Source organism: Sceloporus occidentalis, unplaced genomic scaffold, assembly GCF_023333645.1.
Source record: "Sceloporus occidentalis isolate IW3139 unplaced genomic scaffold, rSceOcc1.0.p SCAF_4, whole genome shotgun sequence".
NCBI lineage: Eukaryota > Metazoa > Chordata > Lepidosauria > Squamata > Phrynosomatidae > Sceloporus > Sceloporus occidentalis.
In genome coordinates, this window is record NW_028316984.1 from 60,937,894 (window position 1) to 60,953,968 (window position 16,075).

At 41.2% G+C, this 16,075-nt stretch overlaps 1 protein-coding gene across 2 annotated transcripts in view; it reads right to left on the bottom strand.

The window, feature by feature from the left end:
- RAB3GAP1 (RAB3 GTPase activating protein catalytic subunit 1) overlaps window positions 1-10,990 on the bottom strand; it is a 41,808-nt gene extending 30,818 nt beyond the window's left edge. Inside the window, exons 1-6 of one of the 2 annotated variants that reach the window (XM_089520130.1) lie at window positions 10,672-10,987; window positions 10,448-10,503; window positions 6,133-6,208; window positions 5,483-5,615; window positions 2,057-2,135; window positions 825-944 (exon numbers count right to left, since the gene is read on the bottom strand). In XM_089520130.1, coding sequence (XP_089376256.1) covers window positions 825-944; window positions 2,057-2,135; window positions 5,483-5,615; window positions 6,133-6,208; window positions 10,448-10,503; window positions 10,672-10,689 — 482 coding nt within the window. In that variant the 5' untranslated portion in view covers window positions 10,690-10,987. Of the gene's footprint in view, window positions 1-824; window positions 945-2,056; window positions 2,136-5,482; window positions 5,616-6,132; window positions 6,209-10,447; window positions 10,504-10,671 lie in introns of both variants that reach the window. The other variant, XM_089520132.1, reaches the window with a different exon arrangement.
- Between the last annotated feature and the right edge of the window lie 5,085 nt (window positions 10,991-16,075).

Consider the following 16,075-nt stretch of genomic DNA (forward strand, 5'->3'; position numbering starts at 1 on the left):
CTTGGTATCCACTGGGGTTTGGTTCCAGGAAACCCGACAGATGCCAAAATCTGTGGATGCTCAAGTCCCATTAAATACAATAGCATAGCAAAATAGTGTCACTTATATAAATGGCAAAACAAAGCTTGCTTTTTAGAATTTATATATTTTTAAAAATATTTTCAAGTCGTGGATGGTTGAGTCTGTGGTAAGGAAACAGTGGATATGGAACGCCTACTGTATACATATGCAGTTATCTATATACCCTTTCCAAATCGTTTCAACTTTAAAAACACAAGACATAGGGCTAAAACACACTGCAGAAATAATACAGTTTGAGACCACTTTAACTGTAGTTTCTTGTAGCACCAAAGCTCGCTGACAGAGAAGGCTAAATGTCTCACAAAACTACAGTTCCCAGACTTCCCTAACATTGAGTTAGAACAGAACACAAAGAGGTCTCCAATTAGATTATGTCTGCAGTGTGTTTTGGCCCATAGTTTACAAATACTGTTCCTCAAATTCTGAAAGATCACAACTATTAATTCCACACTGCAAAGGCTTGCTCTCCTAGTATAAAGAGAGTATCAGATCATCAATCTAGAAATGTAATTTTCTGACTAGGAATACAGTCTGTATATTTAAGAGAAATATTATGTGAGAAAGTAAATAAATTTATCTTTTTGCTCTTTTCCCTTTTGTTCAGAAGACAACAGCAATTTAATATTTGAAACCATAAACTTTCTCTATATGTTCTTTTGCTGTCAATTAAATATTTTTCACTCACTAGAATTGCATATGTTACAACAGCCAAATACCAACAACATCTGTAGAATTTTACTTACCATCCTGTGTTCCCCAACGCAATAGAAATTGAACTCAGAAGGAGATTACATTTCGATTCACTAAGAATTGCGTCATTGTTTGCTCCTGGTGCAATAACTACAAATTCACGCAGACCATACCTAGAACAAAAGAAACAACATTATCTATAAATATTACATTCTACAATACACACTGTGTTGCCTTGGTACTGGAATATCAAAAATATACTGTTTCTCAATTGCTTATTCTTATTCCATTAATTCTATCTTGAATTACTATCTATTGTTTTATATGTATTTTGTAGAATGTACGCCACTGGCAGGTTTCATTTTTATTGATTTTATTGTCTGTATGTACTGCGCTGTGTAAATCTACAGCGCTATATAAATAAATAAGAAGAAGAATATTTGTTCAAGGGAAGCCTAATTTAAAGATAAGTATATTTTTATTTATTTGCAATGTGCTGGATCCAGACCTGACCCTTTCTTCTACAAAACAGAAAAAGACACTCCAACAGAAGCTCACAGCTAGAGGAAGGGGGACAGGGCAACGATTTTCACAGATTTGATCTTTCCCCTGCAGTCCTCCACACTAAGATTTACTAGTTAAGCTTTTCAATAAAAATTAAGAACACCAGCACTAGTAAAATCTGATAGCACAGCTCTAGATCCAGCAGTATACAATACTATCCAACAGCATTGTTCTCTAGATAATTCTACCAGATTAATATTATAATTATATTTATGATATTGTTAATCAGGTTAATCTTCAAATACTACATATATATTCATGAAGAGCAGTTTCTATGAATGTGTATGTGCAAGCCTCAAGCTCATACACAACTAGGGTTTTCATTTTCCTCCTTCAGCAAAGTGCCAAGGACACTGGTCACCTATCCTTTTGTTTTCAGTTTACCAAAGTTTACCATTATATCCAAATCCAATTAACTAGGGTTTACTGAAATAAGTCAGTTTCACAAACCATGGTCTGAATATTGCTTTTTTCAGTAAACCACAGACAAGACTAAGAACTGTTTGTCTAGGAAGGAAAAAATCCTGATATTTGGCTTTAGAGACAAGCCCAAGGTTTGCCCAGCCTTGTTCATGTGACACTCAAACAATGTAATCATCTTAGGAATGGTCATTCTTACTGAAAATGACATATCTGTATGTCATATATGACATATCTATATATGCTGCTACTATAATTTAACTGAAGAAGCAAAATATAATAAATTAAATTACAAACATACCATCTCACTAGGCAGTGAGCTCTGGGAGGAAAATCATTATTCATACAGAGAAGATCCTGCATAGCAACTGGAAGAGCATCTGTAAAACCATTCAAAAGGTTTAAAGCATCAGGTCTTCACATTTGAAATCAGAAAAAATGTTTATATATAGGGGATGCAAATGGATTAGCAAAGAACAAATGGATTAAAATTGTTTTCATTAAAAAAACTAACAAGTTTACTGAAACTAAAGGTGGATTCAGATTGAGCAGTATGCAACTGGGCTGTGGAAGTGGACTCCCCCAACCCCTTACAACCAAGACAACACATCTGAAAAGCCTACGCAGAGAGTAAGAAACATAGGAATCTGCCTTATGGCTACTCAGGCTATTGGTCAGTATTGTCAGTGCTGACTGGCAGCAGTTCTCCAGGGTTCCAGGCACGATTGTTCCTAGTTCTTTCTAGAAATCCCTAGTATATCCTGTGGTGTCCACCCCAAGTATTACCCAGGCCTGACCCCAGCTTACTTCTGAAAACAGGTGAGATTGGATGTATTTAAGGTGGTATGATGGTCAGAGTTGAGGAACCATGCTGATGGAGTGAGCTCAGCTGCAGTTTCTTGGCTAAGGACAGATCTTCCCTGAAAATTGAGCAGCGGCACCTTCCACCCAAAGAAGGCAGATCCTGAATCCAACCCATGGCATTTAAAAAAAACTATAAATGTTTTGAAAATATGTATGTTAGTAATATCCCTAATGAGCAGGTTTATACACAAAGCTAAAATAGCCCTTCCACCTAGCATGCTCTGAAGACCCACAGAGGCAGCAATTGGGAATCAACCAGCAATTTACAGCAGAGCAGACAGCTGGTTGTTGCAGTTTTCTTTTCCTAGCTTGGAAACTGAAGAAAACAGTCATTTTTGCCATGACTAGCAATCTGCTCTGCTATAAAGAAGTGGTTGATTTCAGACAGCCTGCCAGGAAAAAAAAGAGGCAGAGAGCTGAGGAGGAGGAGGAATAGACAACAAAGTCAAGAAGGAGATGGGAACGAGGGATAGCAGAAACAAGGGGGTTCTTCTGCACTGCCTTGTTTGGTTGCCTGGCAGTGGTGGCAGCAGCAGTTGTGCCTCTCTCTTCCAATGAGGAAGTGGGAGAGAGAAATCTACAGCTGAGGACATGGCCCTCCTAATTTAGCCCCACAAACAGCTAGCATTTGCCCATTGCTCTTCTAGGTATACTACTGCCAAGGTTCAAAGATCCCTCACGGAAATATGTGCTAAAAACATGTACAGGTTCCTACCTGGCTCTGGGAGTCATACTTGGTAACAGATGACCAAATCCAGTGTTACTTCTTGATTGACAACAGGCCAAAACACACTGCAGAAATAATCTAGTTTGAGACCACTTTAACTGCCCCAGTTCAATGCTAGGGAATTCTAAAAACTGTAATTTTGTGAGACATTTAGCCTTCTCTGTCTGAGAGCTCTGGTGCCATAATAAACTACAATTCCCAGGCAGTTAAAGCGATCTCAAACCGGCTCACTTCTGCAGTGTGTTTTGGATCAAACACATAAGAGCATATTTTTTTGTGTATGAAAGTATAGCATTTTATATAATTTTGGAGAAGTAACTGATTTTTAAATTTAAAATCTAGCCCTGTAGTCAATTCAGGTAACCCTTTTTTAAAAATAGCCACTTGGATTCAATACTCTGAAGTGGAGAAAAAGAGAAACAAAAACAAATAAAAATGCTTCTAATTCATATGAACTAAAAATACAAAGTTTGCAACAGTCCAATCCTATCCACGTCTACTGAAAATTCAATAGAGTTCAATGGCACTGACTCTCAATGAAGCTTGTACATGGCAACAAGGAAAGACTGCAATTTTATACTCTTTTACTTGGGAGAAAGTCCCACTGAAGGAACCTGTGAATGTCTACTAAAAATAAAGATCTCAATAGTAGGAGGAAATAAATAAGGGAAAGTGTACTGTGCAAGGATGCAGATTAATATATTTTCTACTACTTCTCAGATCTGTATGTACTGAGGTCTGCCATATATTATAGGAGTTATTTCCCAGATGGATTGTTACTTCACCATACCTATGAAACCTGTTTAACAGGAACCATCCAGTGACTAAACAAACATTTAACTTCACTCTCTAAGTTACAGGATATATTTCTTCAACACCCATTTAAAGAATAAGCAATCCTAGAAATAGTTTTCACAAAACAGTCTATTCTTTATTACAAGTAGAATTGAAGGTAAATTTATTTTACCTACAATACTGAACTGGAAAAGAAGACTGAGGGGCTCAATAGACCACCCCTTTTAGTGCTGGATCAAGGCTGCGGCAACTCCATGCTGCGGCTCCGATCTCTTTTCTGCAGCACAAAAAGCGGCTTCTTTTTGCACCCTGGAAAGGGTGCCATAGCCGCCAGTGCACAGCGTTTCCACGTCCTCTGGTGCTGAGTCATGTACATGCAGTGCCAGATAAGCACCATGATGCTGCACACTGTGTGGAGCGGCACACGCCATCACACCAGACTGGGGGCAGAGTCCGGGCATGTGTCACATGGTCACCATGCCCCAACTCCGCCCGGGCTGGACCTAATGGCCAGTCTGTAAAGCCTCTGAATGACTAAATTTAAGCTCCTTTATCTTTTTATGGATGCATCCACACTGATGATATAATCTAGTTTGACAGCACTTTAACTGCCATAGCTAAATGCTATAGAATTCTGGGAAAGGTAGTTCTGTGAACCATTTAGCTTTCTGTCAGAGAGCTCTAGTGCCATAGCAAACTACAATTCCCAGAATTCTACAGAACTGAGCCATGGCAGTTAAAGTGGGGTCAAACTGGATTATTTCTGTAGTGTGGACACATTCTATATCACTTTAAAAGAAATGCTCAAGATCAGGCCACTAATATCTTACAAGTTTCTATAAACTGAAAAGGAAACCATCTGTTTTTATGTATCAGTGTTTCCAGGAAAGTAAAGTGCTATTGGGTTGGAACAGACTGGCTGGTAAAGCCGGCTTCTGGGAAGCTTAGGGGTGTGACATTTAGACTCCACACACCCACAAGATGTCCGGAAGCTACCCTGACCAACCAGATGTGGATGGCTTCAAGACATTCCTGGGGCGCAGTGTTTATACTCTGCACACCGTCGGAGCAGCGTGAAGCCACCCTGGAGTTGCAGCCACGCTGCCTAAGGCAGCTTTTTACCAGCTCAAATAGGAGCATATCTCTTCTGCTTCTTTTTGGGCCAGCTCCATGGTGGATTGCGACCGCAGCATGTGGTTGCCACAGTGCTGCGGCTGAGCAGTGCTGCAGCTGCCCCAATCCGCCCTTTTCGGGCAGTCTGTTCCGGTCCATTGTGCCTCATAATAATAAAACAGAAACACCATTAACTCAGAAGATTTTAGCATTAGAAAATGTGGCTACCTTCCACTAGTTCTTCTTTTGCATCTTTGTCACTGGATTCTTGCACAAGGTAATGATGCGTTACAGAGAAACGGAAATCAGCAAAAGCAATCTCATCCGATTTCTCCTCCCATGTTTCAGTGGTATATACACCCTGCATACCAAACAGTGCACACATTAATTATACATTGGTAAAATAATCTGCAATACGGCTTTAATGTACATGTCATATGAATTACTATAAGTCCACTGCTGCTTCCGAAAAGTATCTGCAAGTTTTCTATACAACTCTGCAAAATCTAACATGGGATAGAGAATCACTGCCCTCCTGGTGTAGACAAACTATTACTTCCATTATGTCTCAACACAAATAAATAGAAATTGGAATTCCAGCATATCTAGTGGATCATATGCCCTCTAGTCAAGATCAAACAGAATAGGAATATCTTTCTATCCTTACTAGGCCTTAGTTCAAGACAGAAAGGTAGTCCTGTTCTACTAAGACTTCATGTGTTCATTGTCCCTAATCCTATCAATTAGTTCCCTCATTTTCTTGTTATTCTTTCTCATCTATCTACTGATTTATTTTATTTTTTCCTATATTTGGTTAAGAGATTAGGAATGTTACATTTGTATTGGTCCCACAATTAATCAGAAACAGATGTCCTTACCTTTTCCAAAGGTTTGCCTGATGAAACGCCAATAAGTTTCCAGTCATTCAAAACCTCTTCAACTCTGGAAATAAACCTAATGAAAAAGTTGTCACTTTGACATTATTATCATGCAATGCTTGTGTTATTCCTAAAGATAACAGACAATCTTTAAGGTTATCCCTACACAGACCACATTATAAGAACCTAATCTACTCTGACCTCTTTACAAGTTGTTTCGGACACTTGTTTGAGAATTAGCAGACACATTACTCTACCCCTCACTCCAATGCAGATCATGGGCTGGAATGATCATGGGAATTGCCAAAATAGGCCAAAAAACAGGCTAACACATCTAGGTGCTAATGCTTAGGATTTCTGCTATCTCAGGGAAAGGAGGTAGTGTCATGCCTCCAGAGCATCTTTGATGTTCTTGAGACATATATTTAGTTAAGATTATATTAGGTTTTCTATATACAGTATTAGTTTAAGAGGGGAAATACAGGTCTATAGCTTTAAGAAAGACAAGGATTGTGGGAAATCCCAGGGTCTTATGCTGTCTCCCTCTAGTTAGTTTCTGTGTGTAGTAAGATTTCAGCCAAGTCAGACCTGGAGAGAGTATTTTCCTTTGACAAAAAGATAAGTCCACAAAAGAAGAAAGATAGTCCTAGAAGAAGAAGAAAGATAGAATCCATCAAGAAGAGAGCAAGGTATTTAGGAAGGACTATTGAGAAAGAAGAAATCAGTTTCATGTTATTTGTGTTTATAACCAGTAAAGCTTTTGAAACTTAAGAAATTTGTGGACAAGTCTTTTGTTCTGGCTGTGATCCCGAGAGCCAGAGGCCTTACTACACCCAAAGTCCATGGCAGCGCTCTTGGGACAAAACAGGTAGCAAACCCCCTCTAAACAAATCTTGCCAAGAAAACCCCATGATGGATTCGCCTAAGGTCGCCATAAGTCTAAAATGATTTAAAGGGACACAAAAGCAACACATGCATAAGACTACGCTCTTAAGGCTCACCTATTTCCATGCATGCATGTTCAGCCCCAGTTAGTACTTGGATGGGACACCATTAATGAATATCAAGGACTATAGGCTACATTTCAAAAGAAAGAACTGCCAAAACCACCTCTGAGTATTCCTTGCCTAAGAAAACATGATGAAATTCATGGGGTCACCATCCATTAACAGGAAGCTTGAAAGCATATACACAAGCTGGCATATAAGAAGTGCTGAAGAACCCCATATCAGATAGATTTCCAGCAAAAACTTCTTAGAGTAGATTCACAGTTAAAACAGACAATGGACATTATAACATGCTTTATTATGTACTTCTCATAAGTACATATTTTATACATTTGAGAACAAATCTTTTTGCTTACAAGCTTGTAGGCTGCCCACCATTCTATAATCATTCACTAAGAAGAAATTATCTCTGGTGTACCCTGCTAAATATGCAACTACTACCTAAAACAATTGGTATTTTTTCCTATGACAAAGTAAAGGGGTGTCTGTTTTTACATTGTTCTGTAAATTGTTTCTGCTGCCTTAGAGACTAGGATACAGAGCAACCAGTCAGCAGTGAAGCTACAGGAAAGGGGATTCCACCTCAACATTAGGAGGAGTCTCCTCCTAATGGAGGTCTTTAAACAGAGACTGGATAGCCATCTATCAGGGATGCTTTGATTTTGTGCTCCTGCATGGCAGGGGTTTTGACTGGATGGCCCTTGGGGTCTCTTCCAAGTTTATGATTCTAAATTAGATTTAACAATGCTACCTGCAAATCAGAGGGCTGGTAAAATTCAACAATGCACAACTGAGGCAGAAACAGTACTGATTTGACACATTCTTTAAGTTAACCAAGTTGACAACCATACACAATAACATTTCAAGTTTAGGGTTTTTTTTTAATGCAGGTATTTCAGCTATTCAAATTTCTCAGAGCAAGGGAGGGTGGGAAACCCATGAAGTATGGTTTGCTCTTTACTTACAGCCTATATGCATGGTACTTTCTTCACCACAGGAATTAACACGATTTAGCTACTATACAGCAACAATTCTTTTATGACACTACCACAGTTGCAACGGTCCATGTACCAATATAAATCCCAACTCAGTGATACGATATGTACAAAGCCCATTCTTGCTATCTCATCAAATCTGCTGTTGTTGTGAGCCTTCAAGTCATTTCTGACTTATGGTGACCCCAAAGTGAACCTGTCATAGGGTTTTCTTGGCAAGATTTGTTCAGAGGGGGTTTGCCATGGCCATCCTGTGAGGCTGAGAGAGTGTGTGACTTGCTCTAGATCACCTAGTGAGTTTTCATGGCCAAGCATGGCTTTGAACCCTGGTCTCAAGAGTCTTAGCCCAACACCCAAACCACTACACCATGTTGGCTCTCTGCTAAATTGGTACCTCTCCAAAATTGGGGGTTTCTCCTGTTTGCCAAGATTATCTGATAAACACTGGCATTCCAAATGCATACTTTATATTCATTGTTGTTGTGTGTCTTCAAGTCATTTTTGACTTATGGCCACCTTAAGGTGAATGCATCAGGGGCTATTCTTGGCAAGATTAGTGCAGAGGTGGTTTGCCATTGCCTTCCCCTAAGGCTAAGAGTATGTGACCTGCTACCCAAGAAAGGCTGGTTCACTCTAAGGCTGCCCCTCCAAAACTGAAGGAGGTGCTTCTCACAGATGTTGCTATGAGTATACCTTTCCTCCTCCATCCTCAACTCCCTAAATTCAGGAGCCCAGCCATCCTGAAAAAAGCAGCTTTGGCAGGTTCTTTGCAGGGCACAAAGGGAAAATGCTTTTCGGTTTCCCAGCCAGAACCTGAACTCTGAAGATTACAAGCCAAGGCTCTCCAGGGTGGTGTAATTGTCTGACTGGATTCTGGAGACCAGGGTTCGAATCCCCACTCAGCCATGGAATCCCACTGGCTGCCTTGGACAAATCACACTCTTTCAGCTTCAGAAAGCCCTGTGACAGGGTCACCATATGTCAGAAAAGATTTGAAAGCACATATCAGTAACCCTCCAGTGGCAAACAAGGAAAAAAATAACTGTATAGGAAAGGGGTAAAAGCTTGCACCTCTGGGATTTCTCTCTCCAAGTATGACTGGTGTCCATGTTGTGAATTTTGAGCATGGTTTTGCTTGTATGGGAGATTAATGCTATGGTCCTATAGTTGCTACGGTCTTTTGTGTCTCCTTATTTCTGAATGGGGATGTATATTGATTGTTTCCAGTCTATTAGCTACCATTTCATTTCCCATATTTGTTCACACATGCCAGTTAGCACCGATGAAGATTCAAGATTAAACTGTTTATTATTTCTCCATTTAAAAAAAAAACTGTGTATATATAGAGGCATTTAAAAGTTGAAATTTGTAAGATCTAGGGTAAATATCTATTGTATTTTAATCTAATAAATTTAATTAAAAAAAACATGTTGGTTAGCACTACAGTTGATTCTGTCTCTGTGGCCGGCATATTAAGTCAGAAACAATTCAAGAGCGGCAAAGGGAGGCTGTCATAGGAAAAAAGCCTCCGAAGACAGCAATGGCAAGCCTGTGGTCAAGAAAACCACTTGATAGTATGGAACAGTGGTTTGAGCATTGGGCTCTGACTTTGGAAGGCCAGGGTTTGAATCCCTGCTTGGCCATGGAAACCCACTGGCAGACCATGGGCAAGTCACACTCTCTCAGCCCTGGGACAGGGTTGCCATGAATCAGAAATGACTTTTAGAGTGGCAAAGAAGGAGGGAAAAATAACTGCATTATAGGAAGAGGAAAGGAAGGAGGGAGGGAGGGAGGGAGGGAGGGAAAGAAAAGAGAAGAGAAGAAAAGAAAAAGTGAGGCCGTGCTAAGGAAGCCATAAAAGACGAGCGAGAGAAGACTCCTGGAGAAAGGAAGGAAGGAAGTGAGGAAGGATGGCAGGAAGGAAAAAAGGAAGAAAAGGAAGGAAGTGAGGAAGGATGGATGGAAGGAAGGAAGGAAAGGAAAGATGGCAGGAAGGAAGGAGGAAGAAAAGGAAGGAAGGAGAAAGGAAGTAAGTGAGGAAGGAAGGAAGGAAGGAAGGAAGGGAAGGAAGGAGGAAGGATGGCAGGAAGGAAGGAAGGAAGGAAGGAAGGAAGGAAGGAAGCGACGAAGGAAGGATGGCAGGAAGGAAGGAAGGAAGAAAAGGAAGGATGGCAGGAAGGAAGGAAGAAAAGGATGGCAGGAAGAAAGGGAGGAAGAAGGAAGGAAGAAAAGGAAGGAAGGATGGTAGGAAAGAAGAGAAGGAAGGAAGGAAAGAAGGCAGGCAGGCAGGCAGGCAGGGCCTCCTTCCCTTACCTCTCCCATTCGGAGGCGGTGGTGAAGTCGGTGATCTCGAAGACTTCGGATTCCGGCTGTGGAAAGAAAGAAAGAAAGAAAGAAAGAAAGAAAGAAAAGAAAAGAGTCAGAAGGGAAAGGAGGGCTGCTGGGGGCCCAGCCCCGAGGGGCCTCCCTCCCCCTCCTCCTCCCGCTCCCGCTCCGAGGTGAAGAAGAGGGATCCTGAGTGAGGAGCCGCCACTTACTTCACTGTCGGCCGCCATTTTGCGCAGCCCTCTGCCGCCAAAGACGTCGCGTCCCAGTCCCGAAAGGGATTCTGGGAAGGAGGGCTAATAGACTATAGTTGAAGGGAGGGGAGGGAAGGGAAGGCGGCGGCTGGCAAAGGCCCCGCTCCACAAGCCTCCTTGAAGACCAGCGTGAAGGCCCCCAAACTGTGCTCTTTAAGGGCTTTTGGACTTCAGCTCCCAGAATCCCAGTCTATTGGATAACATGGCGGAGGCTTCTGGGAGATGAAGTCCAAAATGTCTTCAGGGACACAGTTTGGGGACCACTGGGCCACACTCTCTCAGCCTCAGGGGAAGGCAAAGGCATAAGCCAGGGGCACCAAACAAAACCCCTTCTTTAAGAGGTTTTTTTGGACTTCAGCTCCCAGAAGCCTCGGCCATGTTGGCCCAAGAGTCTGGGATTCTGGGAGCTGAAGTCCAAAAGCCCTTGAAGAGCAGAGTTTGGAGACCAGTGGACTCTTAGGCCCTCTCTGAACAAATCTTGCCAAGAAGGCCCCAGGAGGCTAGGGTTGCCTTAGGGTCGAGAACTGCCTGGACTAGGCACACAGCACACTAGATTACCACACTGCACTCTTATTATAGCTCTGCTATTCCACTGTAACTGCTTTGGATGCCTCCTGTTGCATTCTGGGATTTGCAGTTTAAGGAATGGCATTTAGAATTCTCAGCCAGAGAGCTCTTAGGCCCCACTGAACTACAAACCCCAGAATGCAACAGGAGGCAGGCAGAGCAGTCAAAGTGGAATAGCAGCACTATAAGAGGGTAGTGCAGTAATATACAGTAGTGCCAAAATCATTATGGTTAGCACTACAGTACATTAAAAGCTACCAAGTGTTTAAGTATGTTGGGGTTTGCCTTTGGCCTAAACAAATTATTTCGCAGAGCAGTCAAAGCAGAATAGCAGCACTATAAGAGAGTAGTGAAATAGAGTGGACACACACAGACACGCTTTAAGTAAAGAAGCTATTAAATGACCACCATTTTCAGAAAAGGAAACTATTAAAATAATATCGTAAAACGAACAACGTCTTCAGCTGTCCCTTCACTGCAGAATTAAAGTGGTTTGACACCGCTTTAATGATTTCATGGCTCTGTTCTGTGGAGTCCTACGGGATTTGTAGTTTGATGAGGCGTTCAGCCTTCTCTGTCAGAAAGCTCTGGCCCCTCACTGAACTGCAAATCCCATGATTTCATAGGACGCACCCATGGAAGTTAAAAGTGGTGTCAAACTGCATTATTTATGCAGTCTCTGAGGTTGCATCCACACTGCAGAAATAATCCAGTTTGTCACCACTTTAACTGCCCTGGCCCAAAGCTATGGAATTTTGGGATCTGTAGTTTTGTGAGAGATTCAGCCTTCTCAGTCAGAGAGCTCTGGTGCCACAACAAACTACCCATGGAGCCATTGCAGTGAAAGCAGTGTCAGACTGCAATATTTCTGCACTGCGGATGCAGTCTGTGAGTGCATCCACACTGCAGAATTAAAGCAGTTTGACATAGCTTTAACGGTCCCATGGCTCACAGAGCTTTCCTACCTCATCAAACTACAAACTCAGGATTGTGTAGGATGGAGTCATGGTGTCAGACTGCTTTAATGCTACAGTGTGGACACAACTTGCACTCTTGCTCCTTTATTTCAAATTCTTACCCAGATATTTTGCCAGCAGCAAAATCCATAAACTCTACTTTAGACACCCAGGACAAAACTCGACGGGTTTGATAAGGAAACCTTATTAGCCACAGTTACATTAAAGCTAGGAAGGTTACAAAAGTTAAGGTTTGGAAGGTTGTAGATGGTATTCACCAAATTTTTATATATTTAGTTTGGCAGAGAACTTTCGTAAAGAAAGACCCCTGCCGCATCAGATGAGGATATCACCTTATGAATCCCTATAAAAAATCATATAAAATGGGATCTTGGTTAGAAACGCTGATGCCACAATAAATGTGTTGGCTTTTAAAGCATGACAAGAGTCTCTGACAGAGATTATGAAAAGGGATCTTATAGCATCTTTGAGAAAAACTGCAAAAGACGTTGTAGCAAAAGCTTTCATAGACTTGGTTCTAATCTGCACTGCACAAATAAAGCAGCTTGATACTGCTTTAACTGCCATGGTTTCATCTTATGGAATCCTGGTATCTGCAGTTTGTTATGGCACCAGGACTCTCTGACAGAGAAGGCTAAATAGCTCACTAAACTACAAATCCCAGAATTCCATAGCATTGAGCCACAATAGTTAAAGTGGTGTCAAACTGCACTATTTCTGCAGTGCAGATTTGACTTTGGTCTACTTCCCTAGATGCATGGAGACTGCATCAGGCAGAGGATGTTTGTCAAGAGAATAACATGCTTTCCTTAACGGGAATTAAAACTACACATTCCTTGTTCTGCTTTGTTTAGCTTCAACATCCTTTTTCTTTTAACAGCCACAATAAAGCCAACAATTTAAACATAACAGGTAGATGCTGTGCCATTTGTATGCATTTTCTCCTGTCACAAAATATCCTGTTGAAGAGAGGGAGTGTAATGCAGTGAACACAGCGCAGCAGTGACTGTGGATTTTCTCACTAAATAATGTACTTTTGGATTATGTTCGCTGTATTTTTTATATTTATTCTGCAATCTTGTACTTTATCTGACCATTAACTGATTTGTATTGTGTTGTAGTTTCTTATTGTTATATTGTTTTTCTTTATTGTTGTAACGCGCCCTGATTCTACATGATTGGGGGGCTATAAATAAATCCTTATTATTATATTATTATTATATTTAAGGCTTTAAATGTTATCATAAGCATCTTGAATTTAAACTGGAATTGTATTGGCAGCCAATGCTATTCATTCAATATTTGCATGGTATGTTCTCTATATGACATTCCAGTCAGCAGTCAAGCTGCTGTCCTTTGCCCTCGCTGCAGCCTCTGAATATACTTCAAGGGCAGCCCCATGTACAGCACTTAGAGTATTTATTTCACTTCTGTGCCGACTTTCTCTCAACAAGGGACCCAAGGCGGCTCATAAGACAAAAGATTAGTAAAACATCATAATAAAAATTTAAAAACAATTAAAATTATCTAGTAAAAATACTATAAAATCAAGAAAAACTCACAAAGTTAAGAACATCTCTGAAACAACCCCATATAGAATCATAGAGTTGGAAGAGACCACAAGGGCCATCCAGTCCAACCCCCTGCCATGCAGGAAATCCAAATCAAAGCATCCCCGACAGATGGCCATCCAGCCTCCGTTTGAAGACCTCCAAGGAGGGAGACTCCACTACACTCCGAGGGAGTTTGTTCCACTATCGAACAACCCTTACTGTCCTGACTATATGTTAAAAAGCCTGCCGGTAGTCTAACAAGTAGTCTGCCAAGAGGTTACTAGTGCATTCTGTGTATTCAAACATATCCTCATAGCTTATGCATTTAAAGTAGAATATTAGAGAGGCAGACATGTTAATTAGGAGACATGTATTATATTCCCCTTTTCTTTCGTTTATATATTTTCACCTTTGAGATGTATTATTTAATACATGTTGTAACAGTTAATTTATTATTCTCTCTTTTCTTTCATTTTAGGCCTTGTTCCCACTATGGTTAAGACCAGATCATGATTCTAAATGATTCGGTTTAAACCACCATGGTTCTCACTTAATTCGAATCGCTGAAGCAATTTGAAAAGGGGGGGGGGATGGTTTTTACCCATTTAACCCACGTCAAAAAGACACTGGTAAAATGGGGTGGATTTTTTGGGCTGAATCAGTTTATTTAGAAATAAATTGATTCAGCCCAAGTGGAAACCAGATGGATTCGAATCTGCCCTGGTTCCCACTGGCAGCGGCTTTCCCGGCCATACCTCCGTGCCTGCTCTGTCCTCACTCCTCTGTCCTCCCAGCCTGCCTCTCTCCTTCCGCCTCGGCCTGTCCTCCGCCCCTGGCCTACTGGTATGGCCAGGACGATAGAGGGAGGCATGGCGGGGAGGTCGCAGCTGTTGCTTCCTGCACTGATTCTTGAAACTGGCACAAACATAGTGGAAACCATTCTGTTTGCTGGACCGGTTTCAGGGGTCAGTTCAGGAATCGAATCAAGAAATAAGTGGGAATTGGGCCTTAGATTGTTGCCTAGTTCAGTTGATGCTATTATTTTAATGCATTCTATGTTTTCATTTTCTGTAAAAACATATCTGCAAGTAAGCAATTTATAACCTGCCTGTGAGTGTTGAGCTGTCTCATCTTAAAAACACTTCCTTGGCTTCTGACTGTCCTCTTGGCTGCTTAGCTGACTGAAGCTCTCCTTACTGATGAACAGCCTTCTCTAGGCAGAATTAGAGTTAAGCTATGTTGCTTCCATAAGTTAAGCTACCTCAGCTGATTGAGAATGAAGCCACTCACTCAGGTTTAGATGACAGACATAGCAAATGAAGTGGCACTGATAGGTTAGAGGAGAGGTCTACATGACTTACCTTGCTCAGTGGACCATTGGTGTCTGCTGGGGTTTGGTTCCAGGACCTCATTGGCTACCAAAATCCACGAATGCTCAAGTCCCATTAGGTACAATGGCATAATAAAATGGTGTCCATTATATAATATGTCAAAATCAAGGTTGGCTTTCTGGAATTTATATATATTATATGTGTGTGTGTGTTCAAGAAGTGGATGGTTGAATCTGTGGATAAAGAATCCGTGGATATGGAGGGCTGACTGTATTATGTATTGCCTGGTTGTTGTTTTTTTAAAAAAAATTTGGTGAAATGCCAAGACCATCTGTGACTTTGGAAATTTGAAAACATACAGTGGTCCCTTTGTATCCACTGCACCTTGATTCCAGTAGACACACACACACACACACAAACACACACACACACTCCATGGATAGAAAAATAAAATCCTCAGATGGAGTAAAATGGTATCCCTTATGTAACATGGCAAAATCAAGGTTTGCTTTTTGGCATTTTTGTGAATATTTTCAAACTGTGGATAGTTGACTCCATGGATAAAGAATCAGTAGTTTCTCAGACTGCTCTCCTAAGGAGCAGTAAACAACATCGTCATAGTTGCAGTATTTAAATAATGTTTAACTGAACATGCAATCATGTCCTGTCAGTGGTGTGGGGGATTTGATGTTGTTGTTGTTTAGCTCCAAGTACTTTTTTACTTATGGTGACCTTAATGCAACCCTATAATGGTTTTTTTGTGGCACGTTTCTTCAGAGAGGTTTGCTATTGCCATCCTCTGAGACTGAGAGAGTGTGACTTGCCTAAGGCTACCCAGTGGGTTTCATGGCCAAGCCAGCATTCAAACTGGTCTCCAGAGGCATAGTCCAATGCTCAAGCCACTGCACCACGTGGGCAGTAGTGGAGAATATGC